The sequence below is a fragment of the Kogia breviceps genome, chromosome 8, assembly GCF_026419965.1.
Source record: "Kogia breviceps isolate mKogBre1 chromosome 8, mKogBre1 haplotype 1, whole genome shotgun sequence".
In the NCBI taxonomy this organism is placed as follows: domain Eukaryota; kingdom Metazoa; phylum Chordata; class Mammalia; order Artiodactyla; family Physeteridae; genus Kogia; species Kogia breviceps.
In genome coordinates this window covers 39,607,186-39,626,522 of record NC_081317.1, presented here as the reverse complement: position 1 = coordinate 39,626,522, position 19,337 = coordinate 39,607,186, and the positions used below count along the sequence as shown (strand labels likewise).

At 43.5% G+C, this 19,337-nt stretch overlaps 1 protein-coding gene across 34 annotated transcripts in view; it reads left to right on the top strand.

Moving 5' to 3' along the window:
- The window catches only part of NTRK2 (neurotrophic receptor tyrosine kinase 2), a 371,518-nt gene that overhangs the window by 141,418 nt on the left and 210,763 nt on the right, over positions 1-19,337 (top strand). For 7 of the 34 annotated variants that reach the window (XM_067041252.1, XM_067041254.1, XM_067041250.1 and 4 more), the window contains one exon: positions 2,419-2,759. The exons of the other annotated variants lie outside the window; for them this stretch is intronic. In XM_067041252.1, coding sequence (XP_066897353.1) covers positions 2,419-2,456 — 38 coding nt within the window. In that variant the 3' untranslated portion in view covers positions 2,457-2,759. Of the gene's footprint in view, positions 1-2,418; positions 2,760-19,337 lie in introns of those variants that run through there. 34 annotated transcript variants of the gene reach the window in all.

Genomic DNA, 19,337 nt, shown 5'->3' with positions numbered 1-19,337 from the left:
TGAGGGGTGGTATAAGTGATGCTTTGAACACAGACACTGCATATTGCTTATCATTGTAACAAGTTGGCTTTTCCTCAAGAAAGTCATCGAGTGTGTTTTTTAGGGTGGCTTCACTTGCTTTTCTTGCATGGATGTGTGGAGCTGAGATGTGTGTCTCTGAGAAGGGTGCAAAGGCAAAGCAGAAGAAGGTTAAAGAGGGACACGACATCAACTTAGATGGGGAAAATGCTGTTGCAGCCTGAGTGAATGGCAGTCCGAGAGAGCTTGCATCTAGCCAAGCAAATTGTGTCTCCCAATTGGAATAATTAAAGAGCCTGTAGTGGAGGTTTGGGAAGTTCATGGCAGAAGAAAGTGGCAAATAGAAGCAAAGGAAGAGCGGCCTGGCTCCGATTAAACACTCTGACATCAGTACACTTTTCAAGTTCTTGTACCATAACCCCAGTGGAAATAAGATTTGCATTAGCAGTTTAAACTGTTCTTTTATTTTCATCAAATAAACCCTTCAGAATTGCATGTGCAGAGAAACTGGTATATTGAATCAACACATCATTTCGTTTGGGGGTGATGTCTTCTATTTGTATCACCAAGTGTTTCCGGTCTTTATTGGCAAACTTGGCATCCTCGTATTAATCCACTTGTTTCAGTGGGAAGGAATTTGAGATCCACCCTCTTAAAACCTGAAAGGGTAGCTAAGGTGTTTGGTTAGTTCATTTGGTGTGCTCGAGCTATGTGCCATAATGCATTCTTAAACTAGTGCTGCTTGTGTTTGCCTGGAGGCTGAACTTTTAGAAAGAGACTGGAGACAGATATGAAGGAGACTTAATCAGTGCCGCTGTGTACTTCCTAAATTCTCAGTGCTTTGTGGGAGATTAAATCCATAAACGATGTTTGGCCTCTGTCCCCAGTTATTTTCCTGAGACTTGGAGGGGCGGGAGAGAGAAATGCCATGGAAATTAAGCTCTGTGGACTCTTTTAGTGTTGTAGTAAATGATGATACAGATTATTGATGGTAATGACAGCTCTGGAGGTAGATGACACCAGCACTTGACAGACCAGACACCAGGTTGAGGAAGATCGAGTCTGGAGGGTAGGGTTTAGAAGCATCTTCCAAAGCTGAACTTTAAAACGTCTTGGAAACGTCTTGGGGGTTTCTACTCTGATGTCATCTATTTTGTCACTTAGGAATCTGATGAAGGTTCTTGCACATTACCCACAGAATTCTATGTGATAGGCCCTTCCCTGTTCCTGCTGGGTTTTCATAGGCAAGCTCACAGAGAGCTTGTCCCTCCACATAAGGTCACGGCAGGATAGCTATAGCATCAGAGCTCCTGGGTCAGAACCTGAGCTCCATCACACACTAGCTGTCTAACCGTGAGCAAGCTGCTTCACTCTCTGGGCCTCAGTTTTCTCACCAGTAAAGAGAGTGCAATAATAGAACCTATCTCCTAGGGTTATAGTGACATTAAAAGGGCTGATTTAGCAAAGAACTTAGAAGACAGCCCCACAGAAAGTAGATTAGCTGTTATCTATTGTGTAAGTTATTCCCTCATCTTTCTCCATCTGTGGCCAATGAAGTATCTGAAGTCAAGGAATCCATTTTCTTTATTTTTGCATCATGCATTACAGTGTCTACCTACTATTTGGTCAGTTCTCAGTAAATGTTTGTAGAATGAATTGATGTTAAGTATGATATAAGTTTTATATATTATATGTACTAGACACTATATGTCTTATATTGTGTAAGTAACATGTATACATACAATATACTTCATGTTGTATACCATATGCTATGTAATAGATTATATATATGTGCCATAGGTATGGTATGGTACTTAAATATAGGCAGTTAATTATTTAATAGTAGGATTTCTGAAAAAGAATCTAAATCTTCGTGTGGGCTCAATATTGTACTGGTTAAAGCCAGCCAGTTCTCTGATATGGCTGAGTAATTAATCAGTTATTTTAGAAATAACTTGGTTTTTATAGGCGAGAAGAGAAAATGAGAATTGGGGTAGATATTTGTTGTTGAATTTTATTTTTTTCCCTATATATAAAACTTATTCAGGAGCCATCTTATGTTGTGCACAGATTTCTCCTCCTTAAATTAAGATGTTAATATCTGATACAGTTGTGGTGGAACCGTGTGCAGAAATCCTTTGCATTTCTTTCCTGTGTTTCATGTGCCACGTAAAGTCGGTTTTAAGTTTAAAACTAAGTTGCTTGGTAATGAGACTCCCATTTTCTTCTGATTTCTGTTTTGTAATTGTATTGTATTTACGTTTTCAAGCATATTCCATGTTGTGTCTTAATTTTGATTTTTATTTATTATGTTCTTTTAATAGTGACTGTACTTGCATGTTAATTTCCATTGATTTTTCTTTTGAGCATGACTTATGTTTTATTTTGTGTTTCTTTTAGGTTTTGTTTTGTTTCATAAGATCCCACTGGATGGGTAGCTGAAATAAAGGAAAAGACAGAGAAGGGGGCTGTGGTGCTTGTTGGTTGATGCTGCCTTGTAAGCTGGACTCTTGGGGCTGGCATTGGCTTCTCCCGGGGAGTGCCACTGATCTTGGGTTTTCTGGTAGATGTGGGTGGTGTTTGCAGGAGATACTGCACGAAGCCTGCAGGTGCTGTGAGCTGTGAATGGGGGACACCAATGCAGAGACAGCTCACAGGCAGCTAAGAAAGTCAAGAAAACACCTTACATTAATGCTTCTCTTTTGTTCTCACAATCGTTCAAATACAAAATGGAAATGAAATGCCATTGGATCGTGCTTCTCTTTGGAAAGGTGTGCTGTTTGACCATACTGGAAATGTATTGATTTTCAATGTTTCTGTTTATTAAAGGTGAACTGCAAAGTTTAAAAAAAAATCTAAATTTAGGGACAGGTGTAAGTACACACTAAACAGTCTAATCTCCATCTAACATGAATTTTAGCATTGTTTTCTGCTGTCGTTTAATCAGTACTGAATTCAAAAAGTTTCACTTTTCCACCTAGAATGCAGTGACTAAAAGAGTTAAGGGCATATCCACCATCGCTGTGGGGACTTGGGGATGTGTCCCTGAGAGGTTCTTACCTTCACTGGCCATGAAGGTGCAGAGCCATGCAGTCAACAGTAATGATTTCCTTAAAGTTTATCACCAGGCAAAAAAAAAAAAGAAAAGAAAAAGCTATTTGGTCAGGGGCTGTGGATTTCAGTTAGTCATAGTCAGTTCCAGAAAAAGAGTGAAATATATGCATATGGTGCATATGTCCTTTTATTTGACCTCTGTGATCCACCTGCTTTTCAGAAGTTTGCCGAGTAAGAAGGCCGCAGCATCTCATGCTGTTCCCATGACAGAAGTGCAGCTTTTCTACTCTGAAAAGGCCTGCGAGTAGAATGGCTGGCCCGCTGTGAGCAGGAGACTATATTCTAAGAAGACTAGTCCCCCTACAACGTACTACACTCTGCTGGGTTTTCCTGGGCTGGACGGCTCTTCCTGACCCCAGCAGCACAGAGGTGGCCAGTCGCTAATGAATATGTGCTTTATAATGTCCAGCTTCAATGCTGCCAGGGCAGCCTTAGAGCTACAGAATCCTGCATCTCTGACTTAGTCTTATGTGGACACCTGTCTCACGCACTTGGCCTTCACGGTGGCCTTTGTACACTTTGCTTAGTGTGCAGCAGGCAGGATCCCTGTCCTGAAGTGAGGTTTGGCTGCCCCTGCCCCGCTTCACACCTTTCTTGTTAGGGGAACTTCAGAGCCAGGCCTGGAGCATTTTGTTTGAAAACACAATTGGCTCTGACTGTTAACGTCTGCATATAGATGCCACGGCTGAACTGGAAACTTAACTGACGTTTTTAAAAAGCCTGTTTTGGAGGGGAGATGGTTACTCAAGTTTTGCAGTTCAGCTTTGAGGTTTTATAGTTTTTTAACTAGTCCAACATGTTTGGAAACATTGTTTTGAATCCTGTGTAACCAAGGCATTAATCTCAATAAACCAGGATCCATTTAGGCACCGCTTGATATAAAAAGGTTATGCGTGATGAATATTTTATACTGTATCTTTTACATTAGCCACTGAGTATGTTATTACTTGATGCAGACATTTCACGGAGTCCTATGGATTACAGCATTTGACTTGGCTATTCTATACCCACTCCTGAAAGAAGGGCAGTTTCTCCAAAGCATAAACAGGCTGCTGTTCTCAGAAGTTGTCTTTCCAAAAAGATATTTGAGTGTGAGGGCAGCTGACCCTGCGTATGGGGAGGTCTGAATATTTTCTGAATTCCCATTTTCTTGCTCACTGTTGAATGACTGTTCCTGTCACTACTTAGATTTTGATCTTTCCCCAAAGTGTTGATTTACAGAAAGGCCAGCTAATTGTAGAAATCCTGCCCCCTGAAAGAAAAATGAAATTTAAACTGAGAGCCAAGCAGAGGCTGTCAGGACAGCGAGGGTTCTTAAATATCGGCCATTTGGTACCATTTTTTTTTAAAGCTTTTATGTTATTCCATGGATCTATAAAAAGGCAATGAACTGTTTAAGGACTATTTTAGAAGTATCCCAGACACTAAAAAAAAAAAAAGAATATTTGCCCTCAACAGCTAAAAGAATTGCAGGCTAGATTTTTGTTTTAAAATGGAGAAAAGTGGACAGATAAGGCAATTGAATCTATCAAAGAGCAGTTGACATCTCCTAGGGAACGATGAAACTATCAGGCTATTAGAAAATGGTTTCGTATGGCCTTGTGCTCTTTTCATTTTTTTTAATCCCTGAAGACCTCAATCAGTAACCCAGCTTCTCATTTCTATCAGACCACCTCTGTCATCTTTTGCTTTTGATGTCCCCATAAGGAAGAATTTTCGAGCTTCCTAAAGGCACGTATCGTGCATTTTTTCAGCATTAGAGAAGGAAAGGCGGCAGTTTTGCTGAAATCAAGTCTGTCACCCTCCAACAAGGCTGTGGCATTTCAGTTCCAGGCAGGTACCCTAAATGAACAATGTGGGCCGGATAAGTGAACACCCTCCGCTCCAGTAGGGCAGCTGTCACCTAGACCCAGCCAACTTGTGCCACCCAAGGATAGGCCCAAATTTCCAAACCTTCTGATTCTTTAAGAGAAACTTGAAACCTGGACATTTTATCTGAAATGTCCCTATTTTTAAAAAGTTGCCTCAGTTATTTTTAAAACATTATGTAGGCCAACAAAACATGTCTGTGGGCTGCCAGTTTGTTACTTTGGTCTTAAAGCAAGATCGTTGTTCTCTTACCGTATCCCGCTATCTTGCCTTTGCTAACACACTTCCTGGCACCGCCATCAAGCGCTTTAGTACCCTTGAGTTTAGCGACCCAGGGATCTGCAGCCTGCCACTTAATCTGGGGCTGTCTTATAGCTTTGCTAGCTGGAACCTTGGCTCTCTTACCCTGCCTGGAACTCTCTTGTAGCAATGCTTTCCCCCAATCCCCCAGTGGGCCCCACTTCCACGTGGCCAGAGGCACCTAGTGACTCCTACTTCCTGTTTTATCTGACACGACTTTCTCTTCACCAGTGTTCATGTCGCTTGGCCCTCTCAGGGGCAGCCAGGTTCAGATGGGAAAGCACATGGCCCCATTTCATGGGTGTCCTTAACATACCGATACGGCCATTGGTAAAAGAAAAACAGGTGTGTTATTTTCAAGAGGCGTGGTTCAGGTCCTGTATCTTGAATCAGGTCCCGCTGAGACCCTCCGAGGCAGCTGAGAAAGATGAAGAAAATCCCACTGTCATCATGTGATGCATCAGTCTGAGGCCAAAGGAGGTCCATCTCTCAACAGGCGAAGTGAATCCCCACATACTTTAGAGACAATCAGATTCAAGGATTTTCCCTCCTGGTCTCCAGCAGGGACTGGTTTCATTTTGACCCACAGAATCTTCTTTCCAAAAGTAGGGAGCAGAGATGAGACGTGAACAATCCCAGCTCCAAGCCCGCAATGCAGAACCCAGAGCTTTGCTTTTAGCTCCAAGTCCTTCAAGTAATCCTGAATCACACCCAGAGTGGTTGAGGCTTGCAGCTCCCCCTCCGACAGAGCAGAGGCCATCAGGATTCAGCAGTTGGAGGAGTAAACAGCTCAAGGAGTACAGGCAGGAATTCAGGTCACTGCCAGGAGTGAGGGCCAGCATGATGGAGGCGCTCCTGCTTTTCCTCTCCTCTTTTTTGTTTTCTTGATTGTCTTAAAAACCTTGGCTCTTTTCTCTCTCTCTAACACTCTAAATTGACTCCATGACAAACTGAGAGTTTATTTTTATTTACTTTATTGGTTGCTTTGCACACACCATTTTTTTTTTTCCATTGCAAAATGGAATCAAAGCAGTAACCGGGATGGATACTAACTCTTCTCTCCCTCCACGGAGAGTGGATGATTTCTGCTTTCACCTGCTCTATTGTTTTCTGTCTAGAACTCCTCCCTTTGTTTTCATCTAATTTCCTCCCACTACAATAGAAGCTCATTTCATCTTCTTTTGTCCAGAATCTAGGTAACAGACAGATTCCATAAAATCCAGGGTCTTCACAGGGTTACTGCATGCAGCCACGTGTGCTGTGCGATTCCTGTGTGGTCAAGGTCAGCGGACCCCTTGGCCTTCTGCCACTCAGCAGACTGGACTCCCAGGAAACTAGGACAGAAGTAGCCATTCTATTAAGTGTGTTCTGTTGTGTTCACACACCTACAGCACCTGCAAACCATGTCAGGTTTATTCAAGGGCACCTGGGAATGTTAAGGACCCTGCTGGACAGGGCAAGGATGTAATTTTCTGCAGGGTGCTGCCAGGCTGAATTAAGTTAATAGAGTTCCCAATCCAGAAAGTGACATGAAAACGGTTGTTACAGAAGGCAGTTTTCATCTCAAGTTAGCCCATTTCCTTGTTTTGGACTTCACGTACAAAGGGACCTCCCAGCCATCTGATTTTGACAGAGAAATCACCCTGAGTTTAATTCAGGCTAATGTGGCTTGGAGCCTTGGGCTGGTCATTAGTGAGCACCCAAGATGGGTTGACATTGGCTGTGTCAGGAGTCTTAGTTTTCACAGAAAAATAAGTGTGTGAAAGGCAAAGAAAAGAACAGAGATTTTCACCACCTTTATTTTAAGACAGTCTATTTATGAATGGAGCTTCTATAAACAAATATAAAATAGCAAGAGATTCTATTCACAATGTATACATATGTCAAATCATCACACTGTACACTTTCAATATCTTACAATTTTCTTTGTTGATTATACCTCAGTGAAGCTGAAAAGACAAAAAGGAAAAAAATAGCAAGAGACTCCCGAGAAAGACAAATCCTCATTTCGTGTTCAGATCCATTTGCTGTAATCCATATAGGCAGCTTGTGAATCATTCTCATGCCCTGTTTTTTTTTCCCCATAATGTTCCAGGTCTTAAAGTCATTTTTTTCATGTTTCCTGTAAATAATGGATAATCATTTTTATTTTATTTTTAAGTGCTGTTTTAACAATGTGGATAGACCATAAATGTACTTGCTGAATTCATTCATTTTTTTAACAAACCAATAAAATTTTATAATTTATCTCCATGTGTCTTGCATTCTCTGTAGGGACTTATATGTTTCCCCCCTTCTTCAAATACATACCATCACCCCGTGTGTCCTTGGTGGTGTCCAAGACTAAAGGTGTTAGAAGAAAGTGTGAGAAATGTCACTGGGAGTTTGGGGGGAGTCCCAAACCCACTGTAGATTCTGGAATAAATCTCTTCTAAAAATACGACTTTTAATATTTTCATCAATGTGAGTTATACATTTATGGTTTACTGATTCCTGCATCAGCTCTATTTTCATTGGCTAAAAGGCAATCCTAAAAAACAACAGAAAAGTTTAAGGGAATTAAAAAAAAAAAACTTATATCCAGTGAGACATTCTTTGGTATTTTCAAAACTTGGAATGGCTCGGGTGCCTGAAGGAGGTATACTTGGTGCTCTGCCCCTCCGTTCTAAGTAACTTTGTGGTCAAATGAACATGATGACCTGTGCTTCATGGAAGGGGGAGAGAGAGGAAGACAAGTGGGCGTGGAGATAAGGTACCATCTTGAACCTTGACTGTTAACCTGGTGACCGTACTTCACACCCCTTTGGTCTCCATTTCCTGCCTGGCCACACTGTCTCTTCCTCATTTTCCCCTTTTCGGATAGGAGCTAAAAGCAAGGTTCCCAGCTCTGATTCATCTGAGACTGCTTTCACCTTCTCGTAACCTTGCAAAGGTTTTTGCTCCAAATCGAAGACTTAGGGATTAGAAAAACTTGACCTGATGTTTTACTGAGCCAAGTATGCTGACTCTCTTCAAAGAGCCTGGTTAGTGCTGGTGACTTGTGCTTTCTCTAAAGGCCCTTTTAAATTTGCTGAGCTGAGAACAGGTTTTTTTTGGCCATTGGAAAGTTGTATGGTAATTTGAGGTGGTAGGCATTGGACACACACTATGCAGGTTTGAATCCTAGCTTTCCTCACAAACTGAATGACCCTGGGAAAGCTATTTCATGACTCCATTCCTCAGATGATGACGATAGTAATAGGGCCTCCGCACTGGGCTCCTATGAGAGTTGAATGAGATGGTGCATGTGGGGGGGCACTCGGTATCACTAATAAAAATACTTGGAAGGACGTGGGTTTGCACTGTGCTTGGGTGTGCCTCCGTAAATGCCCTGGAATCACAGACTCATTTGCGTGTATTGGTCATACGGTGATTGCGTGGGTACAAATAACAGAGTCTAAATGAAGGGGAACTTCCCTCCCTGGGTCATTCTGGATGTGATCCAAGCAGTGAAGACCACTTTGGAACTTTCTCAGGAGATGTCCTAATTCTGTTCCTAGATTCCCTCCCGATGATTCTTGCACATTGATCATAATCAGATTTGGTTTTAATAAAATAAGAGGACATGGTCTGTTCGGGCCTATAATATGATTATTCAGTGAGTTCGAATGCTGCTCTGTAGTTTGAGGATTCTGGAAGAAAAGCATTGAAGGTCATATCCCAAATATGGTCTTCCTCTTCTGTTCTCACTTCATTAATTTAGAATTTTTAATCATTTGGATGGGGGTCTCCATTAACTGACTTTTGAGTTATCCATTTGAAAATCTTTGCCTAAGAATAAAAATAACAAACAAATTGGCTGAGAGATTGTTTGAAAGGAAAGACTTGCTTCAAGTTCCCTTAGAAACAAGTATTTACAGGCAGTGGGTTACAAATAACTTTTCTGCTTCTTGACGTCGTTTTTCGTGGTAGCTCTAGCAGGCAACACATGATTGGTCACGTTTGAAATAATACAATTTCATTTATTTAGGAAACATTTGGTAATTTGGGCTTTTTTCGAAAGACTTGCTTCAAGTTCCCTTAGAAACAAGTATTTACAGGCAGTGGGTTACAAATAACTTTTCTGCTTCTTGACGTAGTTTTTCGTGATAGCTCAAGCAGGCAACACATGATTGGTCATGTTTGAAATAATAAAATTTCATTTATTTAGGAAACATTTGGTAATTTGGGCTTTTTTCTTGCTAAATCATTTTAAGTAAGTGGCAGTGAAGTTTTTACCAGTACTTAATTTATGGTACTTTTACTGTTGTTACCACCTTTTCTAACACATTTTAAAGCAATATTTAACATAGTATCTAAAAGGTAGCCATAGTTAATAGGTGTTGATTTCCATCTGTGTGCCAAGCCCTGTTTTAAGTGCTTCACCGTTCTCCCAACAACCCTATCAGGCGGAAGCTAATATTGCTCCTATTTGAAAGGTTAGGAAACTGAGGAACAAAATGACTGAGGGGCTTGCCCCAGGTTACCTAGCTAACAAGTGGTAACACCAGGATTTGAATTCAGGTAGGCTGGCTCTGAGAGCCGGTGCTTGAAACAGCTAGTGGGCATGGGCTGGACCCTTGAGCAGGGCCAGGACTGGGGTGAGGCCAGTGAGGTGGGTAGGGCACCCTCAGGACCATGAAAATGCCCAGTGGTCACTCCTACCAGCACTAGCAGTTGAGCAGAGATTATTGTTGTCAAGATGCAGGATTGGGGCTTCCCTGGTGGTGCAGTGGTTAAGAATCCGACTGCCAATGCAGGGGACACGGGTTTGAGCCCTGGTCTGGGAGGATCCCACAGGCCGTGGAGCAACTAAGCCCGTGCGCCACAACTACTGAGCCTGCGCTCTAGAGCCCACGAGCCACAACTACTGAGCCCGCCCACCACAACTACTGAAGCCTGCGTGCCTAGAGCCCACACTCTGCAACAAGAGAAGCCACCGCAATGAGAAGCCCGCACACTGCCATGAAGAGTAGCCCCTGCTCGCCACAACTAGAGAAAGCCTGCACGCAGCAAAGAAGACCCAATGCAGACAAAAATAAATTAATTAATACATAAATTTATATTTAAAAAAAAGATGCAGGATTGTAAGGCTAACTGAGGTCCCTGGAGAAGCTCTTCTATCCCAGTAAACACCTCCCCATTACCCCCAGTAATTCGTGCCTCTCATAAAGCCCTTGCCAATCTTGAGTTGCCAGTATGTGAAACCATAGTGAACTTGGCACGTGCTTTCTAAATTTTACCTTATGAAACAGAGAAGTTGCATCCAGTATGTATTTGTTGCTAATTAGCTAATGAAAACCCAGAGCATGTTTGCTTTGTCCATTGTACCTGAAGAAGGATTTGTTGGTTTTCATGGTTGTAAAGCAAATTTTCTCTTCTCTCTTGAGTTGGAGTACTTCTCATTCAAATGGAGTAATCACTGCTCTCCAGTGAGGGTATGTGATGGCAGGGAAACCCTTGGGGAGGGTGTGGGTCTGGGACGTGCTGGGAAGCTTCGCTTGAGGACACATCCCGCCACCTCCTTGGAGAGGATCTGCACTTTGGAACAAGGTGTTGGGAGATGCCTGAGCGGCTCCTTGCCTCGGAAACACAACTAGACAGAGAAGCATCTGAGCGGTGCGGTCACGTCGTCGCTCCTGTCCCCTAATGTCTCGTCTGCAGCCAGTGACTGAGAAACACTGCCAAGGGCACATGCTAATTTTCCAGTCATTTGGTCAAGTCACATCTCACATACCGCAAGACCCCGGCGCCTGTGTTTACTGAATTAAAATTTCTGCTCAGCCATAAACTAATGAACAGACAGTTCTCTCTCTCTCTTCTTTTAAAAATTGTATTGTGTTCTCAAGGAGGAAAGGCAAAGCCTCTTTTGTGTTGATTTGCCACCCTTCCATCACTTTCTACTAATTCTCATCATACAGTAATTAGTCTTGCTGAATCGCTAAATGAAACTGTAGATTAGATTGCTTTAAGAATTGGCATTCAGCTCCAGATAAGTTCATGCAATTTCACTAAAGACCCTTGAGCCGGGTGGGAAGTACAGAGGCGCCAGCACCGTTTGGCCTTTTGGGGGAGTTCTAGGTTTTGAAACAGTCTATTAGGGTGCTTCAGGCTTTTCAGAGATTACTCCCTGGACAAAGTTTTCTCTCTGCATTTACCCAGGCACCTGGATTTAGGGGAGGCCAGCTACCTCTCCATGGCCCTCCTGCTCTAAATACTGTTGAGTTGAATGCCGATGGGCTCCTCTGTCCCTTCAACCCTAGAGGTGGGAAAAGCTTCCCACTATGGTCAGTCTCCATGCCTCACCACCTCTTGTGTGTCCCTTTAACCTGCCCGTATGTCTCTACATCATCCCGTGAATTATTTTCCTTGACATGACTCCAACTGAGACATAAGTATACTAAATTCTTTAATACATTATCTTGTTTTATCTTAGATCAAGTCTATTCAAAATTCAATAAGTATTAATTGTCAATTATAGGTCAGACATGAGCCAGGCATTGGGGGGATTACCACAGTTATCAAAACAGACACCATCTTTGACCTCCTGGGCTATGGTTATACAGTTACAGTGTCTGTAATGTTGACACTGTTATCATGCATACTTTACACATGAGGAAAAAAAGGCTTGGAAAGTTAAATAACTTGTGCAAGGTCACACAAATAAGATCTCTCTGCCTAGGAAATCCATGCTTTTGGCCCTGACTCTGTAAGGACAGTGCTTTTTTTGTCTCTTGTGGGAGCCTCGGCCCGAGATAGTCATCAGAGCTCTGCTCTTCACCTTGGTGGCTCTAATTCTTTTTGACCCAGTGTAAACTGGTGAAAGCTATCCCAGGCCTTGGTACCTATTTTCTCTTTTTCTTTCTTTTCCTTTTATTATTTTTCCCCTCTACTTTTCCTCTGGTTCCCTTTCCACCCAACACAAACACAAATATGCTTTATCCTTTCTTTAATTTTCACAATTAAATTTTAAATTTACAGTTCGTTGGGTGGAATATGTTAATTGAAGTGGGATGGTGTGTGTGTCTGAATGAGAGAGAGAGAGAGAGAGAGAGAGCAAGAGAGAGTCACCAGCAAGAAAAGACTCAATTCACACTCACACACATATACACACACATACACATATACACACATACACTTGTGGGATAGGAATATTGCATATGTGAAGCCTTCTTTGAATAAATGGGAAGTTAAGCCCGGTACATATACCATTTATACCATTATCCCTTCCCCATTAACGCTCACTTGGCGTTAATGCTCCTTTAAAGAAAGACTTTCCATATTGTATTTTTTGCTTTTTGTTTTTACTTCCTTATAAATAGCAAAAAGTTTTGCTGAGAAAAAGTTATTACAAATCCCAAAAGGTTGGTGTTCCATTCTGAGCTCCAAGATAGAAGGATTGAGTGGATTTCAAACTTGGCAAAATTTCTGACTTGGCAAATGCTTCCATCCTTATTTATGACAGCTTGGAGACTTCCATTTTCCAGGGCTTATAAACGATGCTGCTGATTTCGTCTCCCTTTTCTATTTTGCTGTGAATTATGAAGTAACCAGCCTGAAGGCTTCCTTTAACATTAACCCTCTTAGCATCATAAGTGTGTGTGCGTGTGCATGTGCGTGTGTGTGTGTTTGTGTGTGTGTGTGTGTCTTACTGTGTTCTTTCTTTTCTTGGTTGTAAGGCACATTTTGCATTTTCACACAGGCAGTGAACTTCCCTTTTTCTGCCTTTACATAAAATGACAGTCGGAAAGGTTGAGGTCTGGGGTGTGGAGAACGATGGTCTTTATTGTGACCTGTGGTCTTTATTGTGACCACCAAGGACTTCTTGGCCAGCAATTTTCTAAAGGACTGTACATCTTGTCCCCAAATGGCAACTTAACAGCTGGGACTCTAGAGCAAGACAGGTAATCTGGAAAGTCTCACGAAGTTTTTCCCAGAGGTGTGAACTCATCTTTTGGGGGTCTCCCTGCCCAGTTTCTCAGTAGAAAAGTGTCAAAACGGAGGAACTACTGAGAAGCTGTCTCCTCCTCCTTCTTTCATCTCCCACTCCTCCTTCTTTTTCTTTTTCTCTTGACTCCATACCCGGTTCCTTGAAGCCCACTCATCTTAAGCTCATTTTGTAAGTACTTCCTTCTTTGGATTCCTGTTACCTCACAGAAGTCGGGAGCCTCTGATTATTAGGTAGAGCTGATAGATTTTTCGGAATACAGGCAGGAGGAATTTTCAAATGCAGAATGTGTCCTTAGAGAAGCAGGTGCCAAGAGGGGATTAAAGCTGCAAGGATTTTTAATCAGGAGAAACTCTTGCATGAGAAAATGGAGAAGGAGCTGGAGAAGACAGCGGAACATCAGAGTACAGTGCAAGCATGGCCGCAGGGGGACAGGGGGAGAGAAGAAAGGCTGGGTCAAGCATCCCAGACTGCCATTCAATCTGAGGAAGTGTGGGCAGAGCTATTAGGGGTAGATGTGGGTGATTTGGGGCTGCTGGGAGTCTGGGAGCCAGACTGAGCCATCAGAGGTGTCCCTGGTCTCCTGGGATGCGTCTGCCTTAGAATTCCTGACCACACTCAGTTGTTGGTGCTGGAGCAGCCCATGGGGGCATGGACTCTGTGCAAGTGAGGGTGTGGACTTCAGAGCACAGATGGATTTCAGGGTGTGGCTTGATCAGTCATGCTCCCTGAGGTTGAGGGTCCACAGAGTGCTCTCATACAATAGGAGCAGTCTTATCTGACCTCCATTTAAGCAATGTACTGGATAATTTCTGCTACCCCCCTCTCTGTAAATCATACTGCCCATATGACAGTGCCCTGAACACTGCTGGCTGGACCATTGGGTCCCAGCATTCAAGGGAACCATTACTTCCTTAAATGACCTACTACCAGTTACACTGGTTTAAAGGGCTTCAGCTATAATCAGTTTTTTTTTTTTTTTTTTTTTTTTAAAGAAGTACACAGACTGGGCAAGTCAACATTTTGAAATTTTTGAAATGTTTAAAATGCAGCCATCCTTTTATTTATGGCAACATGAAGCAACATCTGAAACTAAGACCTGCTTTTGTTTTTCTCGCCTATCTCCCCAAACCACCAGTGATTCGATTTCATTTCATTTTGTGTTCCCTGTCAAACAAATGTCCTATTGTGGCAGCTCTCCTCATCGATTCAGCTTCTTTTGGAAGAGTGTTTATGGAAGTGTACATCAGTACCTTGCCAGGCATGAGGAAAGAGCTGGAGAGGAAAACAGAGAGGCGTCCTCTTACACAATTCTTCACCCCTGCCCTCCGGCAGCCTGGAGTTGAATTGTTTTCAAGAAAAATCCTTATTCGGATTCAGCAGACTTTACTGAGTGCTTTCTATGGGGCTACACCATAGGTTGCCAATTCCAATGACTCTGGAGACCAGAAGGGTCATGGGAATGAGTAGGTGGGCCAGCGGGGATTGGCCCCGTGCATGGGCACAGCTGCCCTCTGCCCCAGCCCGTGTTGCTGTGCAGCAATGCAGGCTCAGGGTAGCCAGATCTTCTGATTTTTCAAGGCAAGGGGAGATCTGGGGTTTTGTGTGAAACCTCCCAGTTTTTAAATGTTGGCAAGGCCCTTCACATTTTTTACAGTCTCCGCGAGCCAAACAAAACACGTCTTTTTGCCAGATTTTGCCTCTTGTGACCCTTGTACTGGATATTCAGCGTGCTGCCTTTAGGGTACGTTCCTCCATAATGGCCTAGAGCAGACACTGGTCTTTTGGTGGAGCTTCCTGGAGGCTGACTCTGCCCTGAGGATGCCCTTGGGAGTGACGGATGAAAGGCGTGTCCCAGGGCTGCCTGGGGGAGGAGTGGGGAAGGCAGGACGGGGGCAGGGGCCTCACAGGAGAATGGTTTCAGACAAAGGCTGGTGGAGGGGGAACCCCTGAGTGTAAATTGCCCCCCAGAGATTTGGTAGTTGGGTTTTTGTATTTGTGTACCCACAGATCATTGGCTGAGGGTCCCAACTGGCCAAAGTGGGCTCCAGTAGCTCAAGGGCAGTCCTCCAGCAAAAAGATGCAGGCGCTGGCTGCTGCCTGGGCTGGGCACACAAGAGGAGGGGCCCCAGGGGCTCCAGCACATCCCACCACCGAGAGCTGTGACCTTGCGAAGCCCATATATGGGTAATAAGAATCACAGGTCAAGTCAGAATTTGAACCTTGATCTTCTGACACCAGTCCAGTCCCCTGCTTATTGACACTTTTTCCAGAAAGAGATCAGGGTGCAGAGTTTGGATTATCTTAGATCCTGACTACTTGGTGTGCTGAATCCAGATTTCTAGCTGGTCTCATCCTCTTGGGTTGCCCGGAGGGAGGACAGCGTGGCTCTTTGGAGAAGGCGGGGGGCGGGTCGATAGAAACTAGGAAGGTGCTGTAAACCAGCAACTTCCTAGTCAGAATTGAGAGGGCTCCTGTGAGCTGGGAGCTTGGAGCTCCCAGCTCCAAGTTTTCCTCACTGAGTTTGGTGGTTCATATCTGAGATGCGTACAGTGTTTGGGGTGCTCTGTACCCCAGTGCTGAGCTCTGGGCTTACAAGACACATCTTGCCTGATTCAAACCTAGAGTGTCCTATTTCCTTTGGAGAGCTGAAAATTCTTCATGTGTTTAAAGATATACCCTCTAAACTCCAACCAGTTCGCCTTGCAGGGCATCCATCAGAGGCAGGCAAAAAGGTAGAAGCTACAGCACCATCTGCTAACCAGACATCTCTGGAGTGTGAGGGACCCAGAGGCAAAAAAGATCAGATTTTTTTTTTTTAACTGAATTCACCATGTTGGCCCATGCAGCCCTTGCCCTGTGTCCTCTGCTGTGGTTAACGGCTCATTCCTCCTTCCAAACCTCCAGGTGAGCCAGGACGGCTTCCTTGCCCTCACCTCTTGAAGGCCGTTCCTGAAGTCAAGTCAGGTCTTGCTCCCCAATCTTTCACACCTGCCCTGTGTTTTCCACTCCCATCACCCCTGCCTTCCCTCAGGCCCTTCATATTTGAGATGAGCAAATGGGTGTTCTTGTCCCCTTGCTTCTATCCCCGAGTCCAAAATTTTCCTCCCAAAATACAGATGCCTTGGTTGGGCCTGTACTCATATACCTCTGGCAACTTACACAGCTAAGCAGATCACGTCCAAGCTCCTCAACAGGGCATTTTCCGTCCAGCCTGTCTTTGTAGCCACATCATCCCCATCTATCACCTCTATTCCTCTTTCCCAAGACGCTCACACCACCTGGTTTGACCCTCCTCCTCTCACCACCTGTAAATTCAGCTGTCAAGAGTCCTGCCACTTACTGACTGGGTGACCTTGAACTTGGCACTCACTTCTCAGTCTCAGATTTCCCCTCAAGAAAATGATGGGGGCAAAGGTTGAGCTTGTGGGGTAACTTGGATAATTACATGGGAAACTTATGGCAGGTCAGTAAGGCAGCATGTGACATGTTGTAGGTGCTCAGTAGATAATAGCATTGTCATGATGATTATCCTTACTTTTGTCCTTTTTCAAGACCCAGCTCAATCCTCACCTTTCTCCCAGAAGCTTCTCCGGAATGGCTCACACAGAATTCACACCTTCTTTTCTATCCTCCTGTAGTAGCATTGCTCCATATTTGATCCTCTGGTGAGGAGAGCCTGGGTCCTCTCTTGCTGCTTTATATTGAATTTCTCCAAAGCCATGGACCACATGAGATTCTTGACAGAGGCACTCACTGTGCTTCCAAAGAAGCAAAGGAAGTATATGTAATTCTCAGTTGAGTTCACTTTTGTTGAGATTTGAGCTAGATTTTGGATACAGCTGTGTAAGACATCAGGCTGAAAGCCTTGATCAGAAATAGGGAGATTCTGAAGATCAGTAAATTTTTAGGATCTGGAATACAGCCTAATCCTCACCATGAACGGTACAAACACAGTTTTCTGGGGAGCTTCTCCATTCCGTGGACCAGGAATATTTTAATGTATTAGTTTCCTAGGGCTGCTGTAACAAATTACCACACACTCAGTGGCTTCCAACAACAGAAATGTATTCTGTCATCATTGTGGAGGCCAGAAGTCTGAATTTGAGGTGTTGGCAGGGTTGGTTCCTCCTGGCAGATCTGACAGAAAGTTGGTCCCATGCCTCTTTCCCAGCTTCTGGTGGCTGCTGATACTTCTGGGAGTTCCTTGGCTTGTAGACGCATCACTCCAGTCTCTGCCTCTGTCTTCATGTTGCCGTCTTCTCCCTGCGCAATGTATTTCTTGTCTATAGTGATTCCCACTACTCATTCATTCATTTAATAAAAATTTAAATCTCTGCCTATCAAGTGAAAGAGACATATCGCATGGCCACTAGCACTTAGAAATGGTTCAGTGTTTGTTGAATGAATAAGTGAATGCTCAGATCTGAAGCCTATCAGTGATGCTTGCTCTGTTCCAAGCACTAGAAGAGGTTCTGACAAGTCTCTCAGGCCTGCTTTCTGCCTGCAGGGTGAACGTTGATGCCAACCCTCTAAGGGAAGCTTGTTTTTGGATGATTTAAGTCCTTAAAGAATATTATTTGCATTGTCATTTTGCTTCAGTGGGCTGCACATGAGGCCATGAGAATGGGTTCCATGGGGAATTCATGTCATGAGGCAACATGGAGTGTCCCAACTAAACAAAATCTTACAGTGCAAAGTGGAAAACTCAAATGCCTTTAGGGGCCAGGCAGGTAACAGTCTGGGTGGGGGATCACTCGTAGAGTACATGTCTATATAAAGAGGGCAGCTGCTGCTCTCATCCATTCAAACATGGTTGCATACCTTCTACCTCTTCTACGTGCCCTGCACTGTTCTTGGTGCTCAGGCCACAGGACTGGACAAGGAGAAGCCCTGTCCTCATGGAGTTTATGCTCTCTGAACCCATCTCCTCTCACCAGCCACACAGGAATCCAGGCCTGTTGCTGCCAAATCATCTGCTTTTTAAAGAGAAGAAGCCAGAATGTTATGTCAAATCTCCTGATTTTTAAAAGTTGGCAAACACTGTACATTTTTAAAAGAACACTGTGCAGGCCAGAAAGAACTTCTCTCTGCACTCAATTTGACCTCAGGCTGCCAATTTGTGACCCTTGGAGTGGAATCTGCTGACCTTTAAGTTAAGAAGCATTTTTCTAGTGTCTGATTTTAAGCTAACTCTCATTTTTCCTGACCTCATTGGAAGTTGCTAATGCTTTATTACTTGTTGTCTGTGTCCTCCTGGATTGAATGATTCTTCGGGGCTTCATCCCTGTATTTCCAGGTGAGCTAACCTCTGTCTATCAGCTTTTCCTTTCTAATCCCATCTCCAAATCTTTACTTTTTTGAGTTCTCTCAAGCTTCTCGAAAGCTCTGAGCACAGTCATCTGCCCTGAGCATTTCTTCTCTGGAGGGTCAGAATCTAGCCCAAACTCTTCACTAAACTGCTTATGGATTAGTCTGCTTCTAAGCCTCCCTTTCTGACTCTGTCATCCCAATTTTCACAGCCTCTGAGTTGCACTGACTCCCAACCTTAGGTGTGATATTAATTTCTCTCAGAGGGACATGGGTTTAATAGATTTTTTAAATTAACATTTTGTAAAATTGGAGCTGTCATGCTTTATGGCAGACTGATACAAATGTCTGTAATTACATTTTTGGCACTACATCTTGGGAATAGCCTAGAAATGTTTGTTTTAACCCCTTCCTAAAGTGTTCTGATTTATGAGCAGGCCTCTCTATGTACACCTCTAACAGGCCCGGTTGTCATGGCAACCCAGAACATCATTTGTCAAAAAGCTATAAATTCGGTCTATGTTGAAGCTAAAAATTTATCTTTTAGGATTTATTCTTATGACAGGGAAATTTTGCATTTCCATAGATCTGCTTCTTCTCCCTAATTCTGCTTGTCGTTAGAGACATTCAGGCTGCAGAAAATTTTTTAGAGAATAAGACAAATTTCCCACCTTCCATCCTCCCCTCCAAACAGATGAATTCTCTTATCCATTCCAAAGAGGACTCAAATGGACTCATTGGTAACCCCAACAATAAAAGG